This window comes from Seriola lalandi, unplaced genomic scaffold (genome assembly GCF_002814215.2).
Source record: "Seriola lalandi dorsalis isolate HSWRI2012SDOR001 ecotype SW California unplaced genomic scaffold, Sedor1 jcf7180002054564, whole genome shotgun sequence".
In the NCBI taxonomy this organism is placed as follows: Eukaryota; Metazoa; Chordata; class Actinopteri; order Carangiformes; family Carangidae; genus Seriola; species Seriola lalandi.
In genome coordinates this window covers 422,925-438,840 of record NW_019525117.1, presented here as the reverse complement: position 1 = coordinate 438,840, position 15,916 = coordinate 422,925, and the positions used below count along the sequence as shown (strand labels likewise).

Below are 15,916 nucleotides of genomic sequence, written 5' to 3'. Positions count from 1 at the left end.
TCCAGACGTCTTTTTTTCATTTAAAACTTGCTCTAAACTACAAAAAGACAAATTTGTGTTTTACACTTTGTTTCTGCTGCAGTTCATTTTGAAAGTTTCCACCAACAGCAGCTTGTTTCTCCACGCAGCTCCGCAGCTTAACAGGAAAACATTTACCTCTGGTGTTTGTTGTTTGAAGCAGCTTTGATTGATATTAAATACAACAGTGTGTCAGATGTGCGAGACTGTGCAATGCAAAGCGTTATCACCAAGTATTCAACATGGCAGCCGGTGAGGGGCTGTGATGTTGTTTCAGGGTGGATTTATCTGAGAATTCAGAACAGTTGACGTGGTAAGCAAGAACCTTTTTATTTTCTGCACTGAATTAAAAAAAAAGTAAAAAAAGCACTCACGTTGTACACTCAGTTTCTGCAGATAGGGACATATTTTTGACACAGCCTAACGTCTCTGAACACAAACAGACCTGAACGCAATATTAGAAATTCATCCAAACACTCCTGATGAAAGAAACGTACAAAAAGATTCCCTCATTACCATAAAAACCTTTCAACAAAACAAAATACAAAACATCTGCTGAGATGTCATGTCTGGATTCAACACTGTGCAAAATTCACCTAGAATATTGAAATGGCATTCATAATTAAAAAACAAGGCTAAAAGAATAAAAACAACTTTGAGCGAAAAGTCAGTGGCAGAGGAGGAATGATGTGAAAACAGCTGATCGTCTCTCATCGTCCACATTCACATCAAACAGTCCAACAAGAAAACTCAAAGGCAGTTCAGGATTGCAATTCCATATCTACAAAATCTGCATTTTAACAACCTAGCTATACACTGTACAGAGATTTAAACACAAACATACATCTTTTACAAACAGAGGAGGAGCTGCATCAGGCAGAGTATGGTTCAATACAGTGACGATCTGCTGCGTCCTGGAGGTCGGAGACGAAGCCGTTGCGATGCAGAGGGTTTGACTCGTGTCTGCAGATGTGGAGAAGACGGCACAAAGTAACAGGAAACACTGGAATGTAATGAGTCTGCCCCACATGGCTTTTTGGAAATAATGTCAAACAGATCAGACACATGGAGGAAGAACAGATAAAATCAGGATTACAGCAGAAAGCAGCTGGTGTTTGTCTGAAACTGGATCTTTGTCTTTTCACCTTTTTAAGAGCAAAGAACAGCTGCAGTGACAAACGTCCACAGAGGCTGCAGGATTTCATCAAAACATCCTGACCACGAAAACCAAACCACTAGTGCAACAAAGATAAAGCATTTCCACAAACAGAGGGCTGAAGCTGAGAGCTGCTGCAGCTGCTCATGTCCATGATTTAGGACATTACTCTGAACTGTCCCGTTATCAGAAGATGAACTGTCTTAATAATTTGTCTTTTTTATAACATAACACTATGTTTTTGTGATGCCCACATTTCTTTCTGATGATGTAAAAATACTCCATTACAATTAAAAGTGCAGCTGGATGGAGCAGAGTGAAAGTGTTTAAGTTAATCCATGCAGTCACTGGAGTCACACTCACAGCTGAAGTGATGCTGCGGCGCCCGAATACTGTTGCCGTAGTGATGGAAATCAAAGATCGCTAAACAACATTAACTCTAAAAACAGCTCCTTCACTTCTTCAGGGAACTGAGTTCGCTCTGATCGTGATACAACATGTCTCTGAAAGTGACTGAGAGCTGCTGATATTTGATTTAGAGACAATTTAATATCAGATGAGGAGTTTGTGACTTCAGCACCACGGACAGCGTCATGGTTTCATCAGCACAGTGAGGTCGTGGCGTCCGAGGACGGATTTTCATTTTCAAACGAGAAAACCAAGATTCAGTCAGATTATCGCTTAGAAACAGGGAGAGAAAAAACTGAAAACCACAAAAAGAAGCGTTATCTATTTTTTCTATTTTTTTATGATTATGAGTGGAAATCGGGATTTGAAATACCTGTGTGGAAATCATCTTTCTCAATTTTGCGTAAATTTTTTTGGTGTGACCCACAGACGAGTCGATGAATGAACTGGAAACTCTTTAACAAATAAAATCATAATCCATAAAACTACTGACGGTATAATTGGATATAAACGAAAGGAGTCCGATGATAAAAACATATAATTACCTGCTCTTTAACTCTTGAACGCATCACAGGTAAACTAGTCTTTCTCCTGTAGCAGACAGTCGAGCTGCGACAGCAGGAAGTGTCGACAGAATCTACGTCATCACATCACGTGGCCGTCACTTCAACTGTCACTACTTTAAGTCCACACTAGCTGCTGGTAGCTCCTGTATTTCTGCTTCATGATAACCTGAAGTCCTGATCACTTCAAAACAGTTCTGGAGTAATATGAGAGTTAGTTCCCAGTTCCCAGGATAACGGTCTTTACAGACTAAATATAAATAATTATCTGGAGGGAACATCAGCAGCTGCAGCAGCTCTTGCCTTCCACACAGAACTTGGCACAAAGAAACAAAGATGGCAGATCAATGGCACATGGAACATTGTGGGCTGATGACAGAGGGTCACTGAGATGGCGTGGCGGTGGGAGGGGCTTGATATTTTTGGGAAAGGAGCAAGCACATTCCACATCAAAACAAATAAATGACTTTTTGAAATGTAGCCAGAACATTGTTTCATACGTATTCACCTGGAAAGTCGAACTATTTTACAAAGTCTGTACAAGCTTGGAGCACTACAAAGTTTACAAATCCAGGGGTTGGGGGGGGGGGTGTCTCTTTTAGAAAGAAGTGGTCCGATGAGCGTCTGTGACGGAGCCAAACAACACTCTCACTTTCATGATTGCCCCTTCTCTTTCTCTGATTTTCTCTACCTCATCTTTAATGTCTTTCTCATTCACATTCTCTATCTCGTTCTTCTCACATTACCCATGACTCCCTACTGGATCAGAACCGTCTGCACCGTGGGGGCAGGACTGACAACACACAGTCTGTGGTCCATGTTTCTGTAAAACCCAACCTCCCGTCTCTGGACAGAGCTGCAGGGAGGACCGTGCTGAAAACAAGTGAGATGTGGTTTTAACTTTGTGGTTTTCAGGTGGTTCTGACAGTGCGTGGTTGTAGCAGCGCATCTCGGACATTTCTTCCCCTGTGGTAATATCCACTTGTGCATCTCTGTCCATCGGCACTGATCTCCTGCTCCTTCTGGTCCATCCTTCACTCCTCAGCATTGCTGGTCGACCAATCACACCTCAGTCTGTTGCTGTGAGTCAGTGATGATGGTCACGCCTCGACGAAGCTCGTCCATACTGTCAAAGTCGCTGCCATGTTCAGAGTCGTCCAGCCCGCAGGGGGCTGACATGTCTGAGGCTGATGACGCTCCAACAGACAGTCGCATATTTAGTGACACAGAGTCGTCAGTGTCTCCGTTTCCTGGCGTTACCCCACAAGAACTGAAGTCCCCATGCGGCGCCTCCCCAAGGGGCAGCTGATGGGGAGGCAGGTATTGGCTGGGGTGGAAGTGCGGCCTGGCGTGCTGACGGCCGGTGCTGCCGGAGCTCAGGGTGCTCTCCTTGGAGACCGGGGGGTTGGTGGGCAGTGGCGTGTAGGGCTCGGGATAGTCCTCGCCTGTGGGCAGCGGAGGTGGCAGCTGGTCTTGGCTCAAGAACTCTTCTTCTTGGGGTGGGGGGTAGTCACTGTCGATGTCATAGCCTCCCAGGTAGTAGTCTGACTCCAGTTCACGTGTACTTCCTCCGAGGCGAGGGGCGGAGCCCGCTACATCGCTGCCAGGACCCGCCTCATAGCCGGGCACCTCCTCAATGTCTGACAGCCTTGTGTTGGGCATCCAGTCTGAAGTGTCCCAGTGATATGCTGGATAGTAGAGGGGGAGACAGTTAGAAACAATCTGCACTGTGAAAATCAACAGCCCCCATCAGGCTGAGAGACTGATGGTGGCAGTCAGACTGGTCTCCACAGCACTGAGCTGTGCAGCAGACATGCCTCGAGTCCACCAGGCACTCAGTACATCAACAATACACAGGGGTGTTGAAGGTCAACAACATGACACGACACCTGTACAGAGAACATGTTAGCTCTTTGGAGGGGATGTGACATGCACAACAGGAGCCTGTGAGGGTTACAGCATGCTGAGGTCATCATGAACACTGGCAGCCATGTTGAAGGGCTCAAAAACCACAGCCACATCTGATTCACGATATTAGAGGGATTCACCAAACAGCTGGGAGACTCTGCTGTTGGTCAGCGAGGCAAAGTGATACGAAACATCTGAGTTGTCAGTGAGTTTCTGGCTCCGATGCTCCCTGCCACCACTTCAGCACATGCAGCATGAAGACAACAATCAAGCCTGTGATCAGTCATCAGAACTCTGACTGGACCGGTCGTTCTATTTTTACATTTCTACATCAGCTGTGTCCCAGTTCAGGGTCTCATCCTTCAGATGCTGCGACTAAACTCTCCCATTTCAAAGGCTCCTTCAAACACAGCCTTCTTTTCCAGGACCACAAAGGCTCCAACAGGTGGATCCTTCATGGTCCAACATATCCCAAGATTCATTGCACTCTGGTAATGAAAATAATATGTCACCAAACAACAGTGACAGAGAGTCTGAAGATTAGACTGTTTATTGTAAGTATTGTGTTTCAGCAGCTCACGGTACAACTGCTAAAACCAAAACCTCAAGTTCTTGTGAAAAAGAAGATATGTGTTGTTGAGGTTGCTAGGCGACAGGAACGGTGCTTTGTGACGCAGTAGACCGGACTGCCTCAGTTCGGTTCGGCCTTCGCAGTCTATGTCGACTACGAAGGGACACACCTTCGTAGACCACGTCCTCTGAATGATTCGGCCCCTGAACTGGGACACAGCTTATTTACCTATGAGGGTTTGTTGCACGTGTCATTCTGCCAATCGCAGCAACAGAAAATGTTGATAGGGGCTAAAACTAATGATGTGATGTCTGAATTAACCACCAATGACTCAGATAACTCTTCTTCTATCATTATGTGTAGAAGAGATATGAACAGCGAAGTGTCAGTTAGTGATGAACATGTCCAGACTCCTAACAGCAGCCAATGGTATGTACCTGGCTTCCATTATTTACATCTGATTCACTTTTTGAGCAGCAGTTACTGGTAGACAGATAATAGATGACAACTTTCTGATGTTGCCAGTTGATGAAGACTCACGTGATACAACATGAAGATGAGACAGACATTTTGGGATCATGCAGTCCTACATTACGATATATTTTTGTCTCCAAATTCAAGCTAAACAAGGCTGCATGTCTTGTCCACATGGAAAGGGAGCGGCGTCTTGACCCATGTTCTTCTGCATACAGTAAACCAAGGTGTTAAGCACTGGAGCCAACGATCCACTGACAGAGCATCAACGATGATTTGCATCACGAAGGTCGGGCTGACCAAAGAGACAATCTACCCAGAGTTCTGTGGATTATTGAACCGAGGGCAGGTTTCATTTCAGAGCACAGTGAGTGAAGTTAAAACAAAAGCGATGACAAATCAAACAAAAAGCATCAAAGAAGAAGAAAACAAACCATCTCAAATTTCATCAAGCAACAACTGGTACAAAACCATCACTGGGCTGGAGGGAAAAATCCAAACAAAGCAGCATGGTGGGATGCAGTCAGGTGACAGGTGGCAGGCAAGGGGGTGGGGCATCAAATCACGCATACATCATACACAAAGCTGCGGCTGGGGGAGGGGAGGGGCAGAGGAATTTACCAGTGACAGAGTATGGAGGTATAAAAGCACAGATGGGTGAACACAGGTAGAAAGAGAGAGGGGGGTAGACAAAATACTTCCAGTCAGGACTGACGAGATTCCACATTTTAATTCTCACATAGACTATCTGGGGTCAGGACTACAGACCTGAGACTGTATCTGGGGTCAAGACTACAGACCTGAGAGACTGTATCTGGGGTCAGGACTACAGACCTGAGACTGTATCTGGGGTCAGGACTATAGACCTGAGAGACTGTATCTGGGGTCAGGACTACAGACCTGAGACTGTATCTGGGGTCAGGACTACAGACCTGAGAGACTGTATCTGGGGTCAGGACTACAGACCTGAGACTGTATCTGGGGTCAGGACTACAGACCTGACCAATGGTTGAGGTTTTCAGCTTCAGGAGTTCAGTGTTGCTCTGAGGCTGCAGCTAATTTGATGCTAATGCTAATGCTTCCTTGTTCTCTTATAAATAAAGTTATGTTTACGTTCAGTGTGAGTCACCATAGCTCACTGTGTGGATCCTTGACGTCTGACAAACTGGTTGAGTGTTCGTCCTTCCGCATAAAATATTAGAGACGTTTTTTATTGTTAATTAATTCCTTTGTTTATCTATTATTAAAGTGTCTCATCATCCACATGCACAAGAACCAAAACTGGATCCGTAGAGCTGTGAGTCATCAGAAACTCCACAAGGTAACTATAATATATTAGGTTGAATGCTAATTAGCGTCATTTATCTGCTATAAAACAAATTAGCACCTTAAAGTATCTGAACACTGAAAGTTACCAGTGTTTACCATATAAATCACAATTCAAGTTATTTTGTCTACTCCCTGTGGACAGATAGATAGATAGATAGATTGATAGATTGATAGATAGATAGATAGATAGATTGATAGATAGATAGATAGATAGATAGATAGATAGATAGATAGATAGATAGATAGATAGATTGATAGATAGATAGATAGATTGATAGATTGATAGATAGATAGAGGTGGGTGGAGGAGGAGGGGCTGGTAGTCACCTCTGTTGTAGGTTTGACCTTGGTCCATGACTGACACTGTCAGATGGAAGAACAACATAACACAGAGGCCTTTAGCATTGGACTGAGTGTAGCTGGTGTAAATAGAGTGTAACAGGACAGAAAGTTTCAGCTGTGGTCTCTCTTTGCCTGTTTGATTTTACCAAGGTAAAGTTTCTGTCCTGATTAACATTATAGGAACGGAGAACAAGCATCTCATCAATTTACCAAAGATAAACGAATGACAGGGAAACCATGAGCCACAGAGAGCCGACAGACTTCAGCCTACGCTCGCGACTCAAGCTGCATCCACACTACTACGTTTTCATTTTAATCTCTTTTCCTACGTTTCCTCCTCCGTCCACACAAGTTTTCAAGTGTTAAAAAAGGAGGGTTTTGGAAAACTCTGCTGTCCCTATTTTATTTAGAAAACTCTGTGGTTTGTGTTTTATTTTGAAAACTCTGGGTTTGTGTTTTATTCTGAAAACTCTGGGGTTGTGTTTCATTTTGAAAACTCTAGGTTTTATTTTATTGTGGAAAACTATGGGCTTATGTTTTATTTTGAAAACTCTGGGGTTGTGTTGTAGTCTGGACAGAAAGTGAGACCTTCGTAAACGATGAGGTCACAGCCAGGGTCTCTCCTGATTGGCTGTCATCAGCCTGGACTACCAGTGGTGAATACATCATGATGATGAATGACAGTGTTACTGACCTTGTTGTCTTTGCAGCTGCTGTTCACTTACATTCTCTGTTTTAATGCTACAACTGCAGAGGAGACAATCTACTTCCTGTTTACACCGGCTCGCACATGCTCAGTGCAGGTGAATGGTCATGTGATGTGTGCATGTGTTTTCAGGTATGTTGGTCTGGACGGAGATGTGCATTTTAAAATGAAGACATAGCAGTGTGGACACAGCCTGAAGAAAGGAGGAAGTCGTAGTGAACTGTCTCTCAGTGGAACGTGGTGAACCTTCACTGCTCTATGAAATATAGACTGAGCTGAGAGCTAATGCTACAGAAGCTAATGACTGCCTGACAGAAAAATGTATGTCCTGCCCTGAAGCTTCAGACAGACAGGTACATAGCTGAAGACTCTCTGAGAAGAGATGCTGACAGAGAGAAAGATGGAGGAGTAAGAGCAGAGACACAGAGGGGATGAGACATGGTACCTTCACTCTCGATTGTGTCGACTGCATCATTGACCAGTCGAATGACAGTCACTATGGAGGCTTGTGGAGGGAGAGAAGGAGGAGATAAGTTTTGAAACACAGTCATTCAAAGTGACAGATGCTCATCATGGTGTTGGTCGGGGGGGGGGGGGGGGCGACCCCTCACACCTCTGACACTGTCGAGGCTTCTCGCTGAATTTGATGTTTGGGGGCAGTTTGTACAGTGTTGTTCATATATGTGGAGACTGATTACACTACTAAACTATGGAGGAGCAGTGATGTCACAGGAAAAGTAAAAGCATTTCCTTCATTTCATATTTTAATAAGCGTTCAAAATAGGAATTGTAAAGAGAATTTATAAATGAACGATTCATCCATCAATAAACCACATAAACACTCCTCAAATAAACAATTTGTAAAAACATTTATTAATTGATGAATAAATAATAGAGTTTGAAAAACTACTTGAAAAGTTATTTTAAGAATGAGAATACATTCCTGGATTCCATCTTGAATTTCCATTTCCTTTTTCCAGCTGCTTTTTAGTTAGCTAATCCATTAGCTTAGTCATTTAGCATCTCCTGTTAGCTTCTGCTGTTAGCCTCTCTGTGACACTCTGAGCCTTCAGTGGTAAAACCAGGATAAACAATCCCAATTGGCCACGGGATGTAACAAGCTCTCTGATTGGCTGGAGAGCTAACCAGTCATATTGGCTTTTACCATCACTGAAGGCCCAGAGTGTCACAGAGACGCTAACAGCAGAAGCTAACAGGAGAAGCTCAATGACTAAGCTAATCGATTAGCTAATAGGAAAAAGAAAAGCAGCAGGAAAAAGCAAATGGAAATTGAAGAGGGAATCCAGGAACGTATTCCCATCTTAAAATACCTTTTCAAGTAGTTTTTTAATTATTTATGTGTGAATTAATAAATGTTTTTTATTAAGTGTTTATTTAATGAGAGTTTTATGTAGTTTTTGTAAATACGTTTTTAAATTCCTTATTCTTATACACTTTTTTTTTATTATTCCCTTAATTTTTAAATGATTCGTATTTCTAATGTTTATTAAAATATGAAATTAGGAAATAAAGGAAATGCTTCATTACTTTTCCTGTGACATCACTGCTCCTCCATAACTAAACAAAGAAAATCAACTTCACAAAAGCAAATAAAGCCATGTGACAACAGAACAATATAAAGCAAAAAAAGCCAAACATTTCTGCTGCTGTGTGTCACTGAGGTGCCGACACGTCAGACTGGAACAAGCACTGGAATGACAGTGATAACTGTTAATATGACTGAGGCAGAATCCACATATTAAACCAACTCATGATGATTAGGGGCAAAAAAAGCTGATATTTCTGAGTTATGATCATTCTGAAAGAAAAACAGTGAATCTCATGGTTTGCAAATAAATTCTGGTGACAGCAGCACGATGCAGTGAAGATGAAACAAAACCGAACACACAGCTCCGGCACAAAGACCACGACCACCAACACCACGCTGTGAAGCCCACACCCTGCAGTCTCTGACAGGAATCACTTCACTGACTCTGTACAGCTGTGAGAAAACGTCTGAGGAAACCAAAGCACAGAGACGGGAGGACGAGTCCTCAGCTGAGCATGTCCCTACAAACATGAATTCACTCAGTGCAGTCTGTCCTCTGAGACACCTTCCTCTCTTCATCACAGCTCTATAACTGTCTTTGAGTTTGGTCCTGATGCTGCTGCTCTGCTGATTTAACCAGGAAACTCTGGGAGGGGACGTGTGTGAATCCCAGCATCAGTCAGTTGTGATTGTGGAGATCACCACAAACAGCTTAATAAACATTTACATATTTAATACCAGGTCAAATTGTTAAGAAACCATCTGCATGAATATTTTCTCCAGCATCGTCAGAGATGTGAAGACCTGGTCCCTGGACAAGACCCAGGTCTTCACAGGAACCAGTCCTGAACTGAGCGGTTTAAACTAGAGCTTCAATAAAAAGTCAAATCTCACTGGTTTATTCAGAGATTAACTACTGCAGCAGATAATGTCTTTTTGTTTAGACTGACACAGCGGTTTGTTTGTTTGTGTGTTGATATGCTGTTTGTGTATGAATGGTTTTATGTGGAAGATTAAAGGTAATGAGCATCAGTTTCTCCCAAACGTTTTCTCACAGATCTTTCAAAGCTGGTGTGAAGCTCATGAACCTGGATGAGTCTTCACACAGACAGAGACACTGAGTGAAACCACACAACAAACAGACCAACCATTTTAAAGTAAGATTAAATGACCCCTGACACACAGAGCTGTGGTGTGTGTGACGGCCTCACCGTTGTCATCGCAGGAGTCAGACTGGAAGGAGCTCAGTGATTGGACCTCTGAGTTACTGCCTTTGTTGCTCCCTGAGAAACACGTCACTTCCTCCGCCATGTCCACCATTTTACCTGTGAGGACAGATCAGGGTCAGGAGGGACACACACACACAGCTTTATTATTCTGTACTTTCTGCAGAGAGAAACATTCATCAAAGAATCTTCAGGTTTTAATCCATTAGACCGAAGGTCAAAGGTCAGTGGAGGTCAGCGTCTGTTTACAGGAGCTGAGCTGAGTCAAACTTCACATGCATCAACTGGACCAACGTCTCAACACATCAGATCAGCTGTGGTGATCTAACCTTAATTAACAGGCTGAAATCAAAGGTTTTCTGCTCTCTATCGTCTGTAAAGAGCGATAATAATTAAGATTATATAATAATTATATAATGTCTGGAGTAATTACATTTTCATTGTTCAATCAGAAACTTTACAGAAACTGTCAGGGATGAATTCTGTTCTGACTCATCTGATTCTCAGGTTGTAGATGAGTGTTAAGTTAAAAGTAAGTGTTGGGTCTGACTCAACAGACTGTTTCTTAAAGCTCCTTCAGTGTAAAGGTGTGTGTCCATGTGTAGTGTGATTATAGATTATAGATCAGCTCTAGCTTCTATATTAATACTGTGAAAGTATCAAAGCCTCAGTCCACAGAGAAATGCACACAGCCTGTATTCAGAAACTGAGCCTTAAAACCAGCCGTCAGGACTTCTGGAACTTTGTGATGTCACAACAAAGCAGTCACCAAGCCCCGCCCACCTGGACCCACCATCCAAACCTTGCAGGATTTGGTTTCTCTGAGTGTTTTTACCTGAAATCTGCTGTATTTTTATTGGATCACTCAGAAAACAGTCAGCCAATCAGAAGAGAGAGTACCTCCATCAACCTCTGTGGTAACAATCTGTATTTGCGCGCACACACTCGCACACACTCACACACACTCACACACACTCACACACACTCACACACACAAACACACACAAACACACGCACACACTCACCCTCGTCACTGTCCCAGGGGCTCTTGCGGATGGAGTCACAGTCTGAGCGACAGGGCGACACTGGCGGCAGGTTGGGGGCCACGCTGCAGACCACCACCCCCCTCCTGGTGGTCCCTGATAGGATCCTGGGGGACTCCGGGTGGAAGGTGCTCATCTCTGTGTGCTCCACGCTGCGCCCGTCCACCATCTTCTCCAGTGTGGAGCGCGGGTCTCCTTGGAAACAGGGCGTGTACGCCATGGGCCTCACGGGGACCTGCGGGGGTCCCATCATCCCGCCCCCTCCCACCACGGTGGGCCCCAGCCCTGGCTCTGAGTACAGGTTGAGGGGGTCTCCCGGTGTGCAGTGCAGGGTCTTGAACTGGACGCCGTTGGCCTTGTTGAGGAGCGCGGCGGTGGCCGGGTCCTGGACCAGGGACAGGTTGTTGCGTGAGTAGTTCTTCTGGAAGACCTTCTTGCGGAAAGCGATGAAGAGGACGATGAGGGTAATGATGACGAACAGCACCACGGCGATGCCGATCAGCTCCTCTTTGCCGACCACGGCGTGACCCGCCTGCATGTTGGGGACGACGACGGGCCGCAGGCCGCAGCGCTGGCCCACGAAGCCCGCCGTGCAGTTACAGTAGAACGAGCCGTGAGTGTTGACGCAGACGCCGCCGTTCTCACACTCTCCCTCCGGATTACTGCGGTCGCACTCGTTCACGTCCTCCTCACACCTGCAGGACGGAGGGAGGAAGAGGAGAGACAGAGGATGAAGGACTGTGCGTCTCAGGAACCTGGTCCCTGAAGGATCAGAGGACGACCTGCGCTGAGGACAGACGCTGCTGTCACTGATGAGGCTGGAGAGGAAACACTTCACATCGTTTAAAGGTTCTTTCACCTGATGGAACTTCACCTGAAATTCTACCTGTCCAAACGTTAACAGACACCTCAGGTGTTACGGTGAGCTTTGGGTGAATGTGAGTGAAAAGCAGGAGATGAAGGAGACGTCCTGAATGTTTCATGAAAACAATGAAGCAACGAGCGGCAGTGAAGCGAATGAGATCATTAACAACCCTCTGAGGTCAAAGGGCGTTTTCTCCATTTCTCCATTATTTCTTAAATCCACCTTTTAAAGGTTGTTGCACGTGACGTAACACAGGTGTTTCCATCACTGTCTCAGCTCTTTCCTTCTTGTCGTTGTGAAAACGAACCTTTCCTGATGTGGTTGAATATGTTTAGGTGCTTGAAACGCCTGGAGATAAAGTCTGTAGGTTCATAACAACAGTGGAAGATACACTTCTGAGATCACTGACACCTCGTTGTCTGTCACTCGGCTTTCACCAGAATTTAGAGGCTGAGAGTCATTTATGATCTCACAAGAATATATAAGAGGAAGTGGAGAGTGTGTGTGTGTGTGTGTGTGTGTGTGTGTTCTCTGCTGTCACTCTATATATACTCTATAATGAAATCTGGAAAATGTGACAAACATGATCAGATGATGCATTTGAGGAAGCTGGGAAACTGTAATTTATTACTGCCCCCCTGTGGCCGAGAGCAGCACTGACAGTCAACACTATCTTCTTATAGAACATGTTCATGAAAAACTTTTCTCAACTAAAACGATCTGAATGTTCTGAGCTGGAATCAGATTAAAAGCAGAGAGAAGTTCCAGTTTGTTGACTGAAACTTTATTTTGTGGATTTGAATAAATGTTTTTGAATGTGATCTTACACAGTCTCTACTCCATCACCTCAGCTGAGCTTGGCTGGAGACAGATGGAGTTGTTTTCAGAATGTGTGTGAACTGGCCCTTTAAGGTGTGTCAGCTCAGGTGTGTGTGTGAACTGGCCCTTTAAGGTGTGTCAGCTCAGGTGTGTGTGTGAACTGGCCCTTTAAGGTGTGTCAGCTCAGGTGTGTGTGTGAACTGGCCCTTTAAGGTGTGTCAGCTCAGGTGTGTGTGTGAACTGGCCCTTTAAGGTGTGTCAGCTCAGGTGTGTGTGTGGGACTCACGTCAGGCCCTTGAAGCCTCTCCTGCAGCTGCAGAGGAAGGCGTTTCCGATTGGCTTGCACACGCCGCCGTTCTGACACGGGTTGGGAACGCACGCCGTTATCTCCATCTCACAGCGCCCCCCGGTGTACTGAGGGTTACAGCTGCAGGAGAACCCTGTACAAAGAGGGGGGGTGGGGGGTTCATGAAAAATTCAGAGCAGTCACACACAAACACACACGCACACACACACACACAGTCACACAGACACACACACACGCACACACACACACACAGTCACACACACACACAGACACACACACACACACACACACACACACACACACACACACACACACACACACACAGGGGAGTAGCTCTGACATGTAATTAGAGACACAACCCTTCTGCAGCGCTGTGTAAATGACAATACTGGGCTGCGACTATTCCCATGATGCTTTTCTCATTAAAGTGTAAATGAGGAACGTGTGGCGTTCACTGAGGCCTGCTGGTCACAACACACACACACACACACACACACACACACACACACACACACACCTCTGGGAGCTGGAGCTCTGATCACAGTCCACCTCTGAAACCTAAAACACCTTAAGTTAAGATTTTCCTTAAAATCTGAATCAAGGCTTTTCACAGGTTTTTATGATTAAATGAAAATATTTGATCAGTCAAACAACTTCAATAACAATAGTGGAGATTAGGTTCAGTTACAGTCGCTTCCTCAACAAAGAAAAGAGAACAGGAAGTTGATTAGAAAGATAAAATATAAAGATAAAATATAAAACATAAAACACCCATGTAGTTCCTGAGACTCACCACCAGAGGGCAGGCTGGTGCAGGTGGCTCCGTTGCGACAGGGCTGCTGCAGGCAGGCGTCAGGGAAGAGGATGCAGCCCAGCTTCAGCTCCGTCAGTCCCACCACCTCCGCGTAGCGCGAGCGTTTGTTCTGCAGCGGCAGCTCATTGTTGTTCAGCGTCACCGAGTCCAGACACCCCTGGAACCCCTCCAGGACCCGCGGGTCCTTCTGGGAGTCCATGAGGCTGCGGGAGTTCGGGTGCTGCACCTGTGGTGAGAGAGGTCAGAGGTCATTCAAGAAGATCATTCCTGAGAGCAACCACAGACCAGGTCCACAGTCTGATGTACAAATCTCTTATTTTGAAAGGGAAATAAAGACGAACAACAGTGAATGTGTAGAGCATGTTTCAGTTTTCTTTGCTTGTGCTCATGCATGAGACAAACCAAACGAGGACCAATCACAGGAGACCTGCTTCCTTTAAATAAATCTACATCCTGGTCTTCTGAGGGTTTAAACATCATGTGATCTGTATTTTTAGTTCCAGTCACATTCAATTAATTACAGTCGGTTTAAAACTGTTGTTGTGTTTTTCTATCGATGTGAAGAGAATGAAAATATCTTTGTTGACCTCTGCTGTGTTGGTTCAGATCATGTGACCTGGAGACGTTGTGTCATTACTGAAAGCAGCTACAGCGTCAACAAGCTGGAGCTGAGGAAGGTGGAATAATGACGTCCCCCGGTCTGCAGCAGACTCTGACTGGACACATCTTCTACGGTACACATGCTAAACCATGAGGAGCCAACATGGCTGCCTCCGTCTTTGTGGACTGACCAGCGCTCCGAAGTAGATGGTTCTGTCCGGAGCCAGCGGCGGGATGAATGGCGGTCCGCGCCGCTGCTCCACGTAGCTGTCGTCCAGCGCCAGGCTGCTGAAGTTCCTGTTCAGCTCCAGAGCCACAGTGTGCCAGCTGCCGTCACTGATCCTCCGCCCAGAGATCCCCAACATGTTGGGACTGTCCCCGCCTCCAGCTCCGCCCCCCGCCCCGCCTCCGCCAAGGCCACAGGCCAGCTGAAACCACAGCTTCCCATCCTCCAACTGCTCACACACACACACACACACACACACACACACACACACACACACTCTGATCACTTAACTGATTAAAGAGAAATCATCTTGTTAGAATCATTTTCATGTTCAGACTCAGGTCTGTATTTTAAATGATAAATCTCTCATGACCTCACCAATAAGTTAAAATAAAATATAAAAAATATAACTAATAATTAATCTAATAAAAAACTAATTAACTTGCAGATTCTAACAGCTTGAACTGATGTTTTATATGGTGCAAAATTACTGTGATGTCACTTTTCCTTCAGTCCACAGAGCAGCAGCACTGATTACTGCAGGAGAGAGAGAGAGAGTGTGTGTGTGTGTGTGTGTGTGTGTGTGTACCTTGAGCACGGTGCAGGGTTCAGTGTGTGTGTACATGATGATTCCTCGGCTCTGCAGCGTCCTGATCCTCAGACTGAGCTTCAGCTCCATCTGCAGCCGCTCTGACAGTCTGTACTTGATGTAGCTGTTACCTGAGAAGCTCAGAGACGAGTGTCCTGCAGGTGCACGAGTCCACAGGTGCGCAGGTGAACAGATGTACATGTCAACAGGTGTATGAGAGTGTGAACACATTTAACATGATTTTATTATTTAGACATTATTTTCAAACATTAAAAATCTTCATACAAACTCTTTTTTGTTTCTTTTTCTCTCTGACACACACCTGCGTACACACACACACACACACCTGCGTACACACACACACACACCTACGTACACACACACACACACACAGACACACACAC

At 45.1% G+C, this 15,916-nt stretch overlaps 1 protein-coding gene across 1 annotated transcript in view; it reads right to left on the bottom strand.

Annotated features, from left to right (window-relative positions):
* Positions 1-323: 323 nt before the first annotated feature.
* fat3a (FAT atypical cadherin 3a) overlaps positions 324-15,916 on the bottom strand; it is a 129,503-nt gene continuing 113,910 nt past the window's right edge. Inside the window, exons 23-30 of the mRNA XM_087176679.1 lie at positions 14,889-15,152; positions 14,077-14,323; positions 13,263-13,416; positions 11,275-11,987; positions 10,235-10,348; positions 7,920-7,979; positions 6,754-6,789; positions 324-3,833 (exon numbers count right to left, since the gene is read on the bottom strand). Of these exons, the coding sequence (XP_087032805.1) occupies positions 3,208-3,833; positions 6,754-6,789; positions 7,920-7,979; positions 10,235-10,348; positions 11,275-11,987; positions 13,263-13,416; positions 14,077-14,323; positions 14,889-15,152 (2,214 nt within the window). The 3' untranslated portion in view covers positions 324-3,207. The remainder of the gene's footprint in view (positions 3,834-6,753; positions 6,790-7,919; positions 7,980-10,234; positions 10,349-11,274; positions 11,988-13,262; positions 13,417-14,076; positions 14,324-14,888; positions 15,153-15,916) is intronic.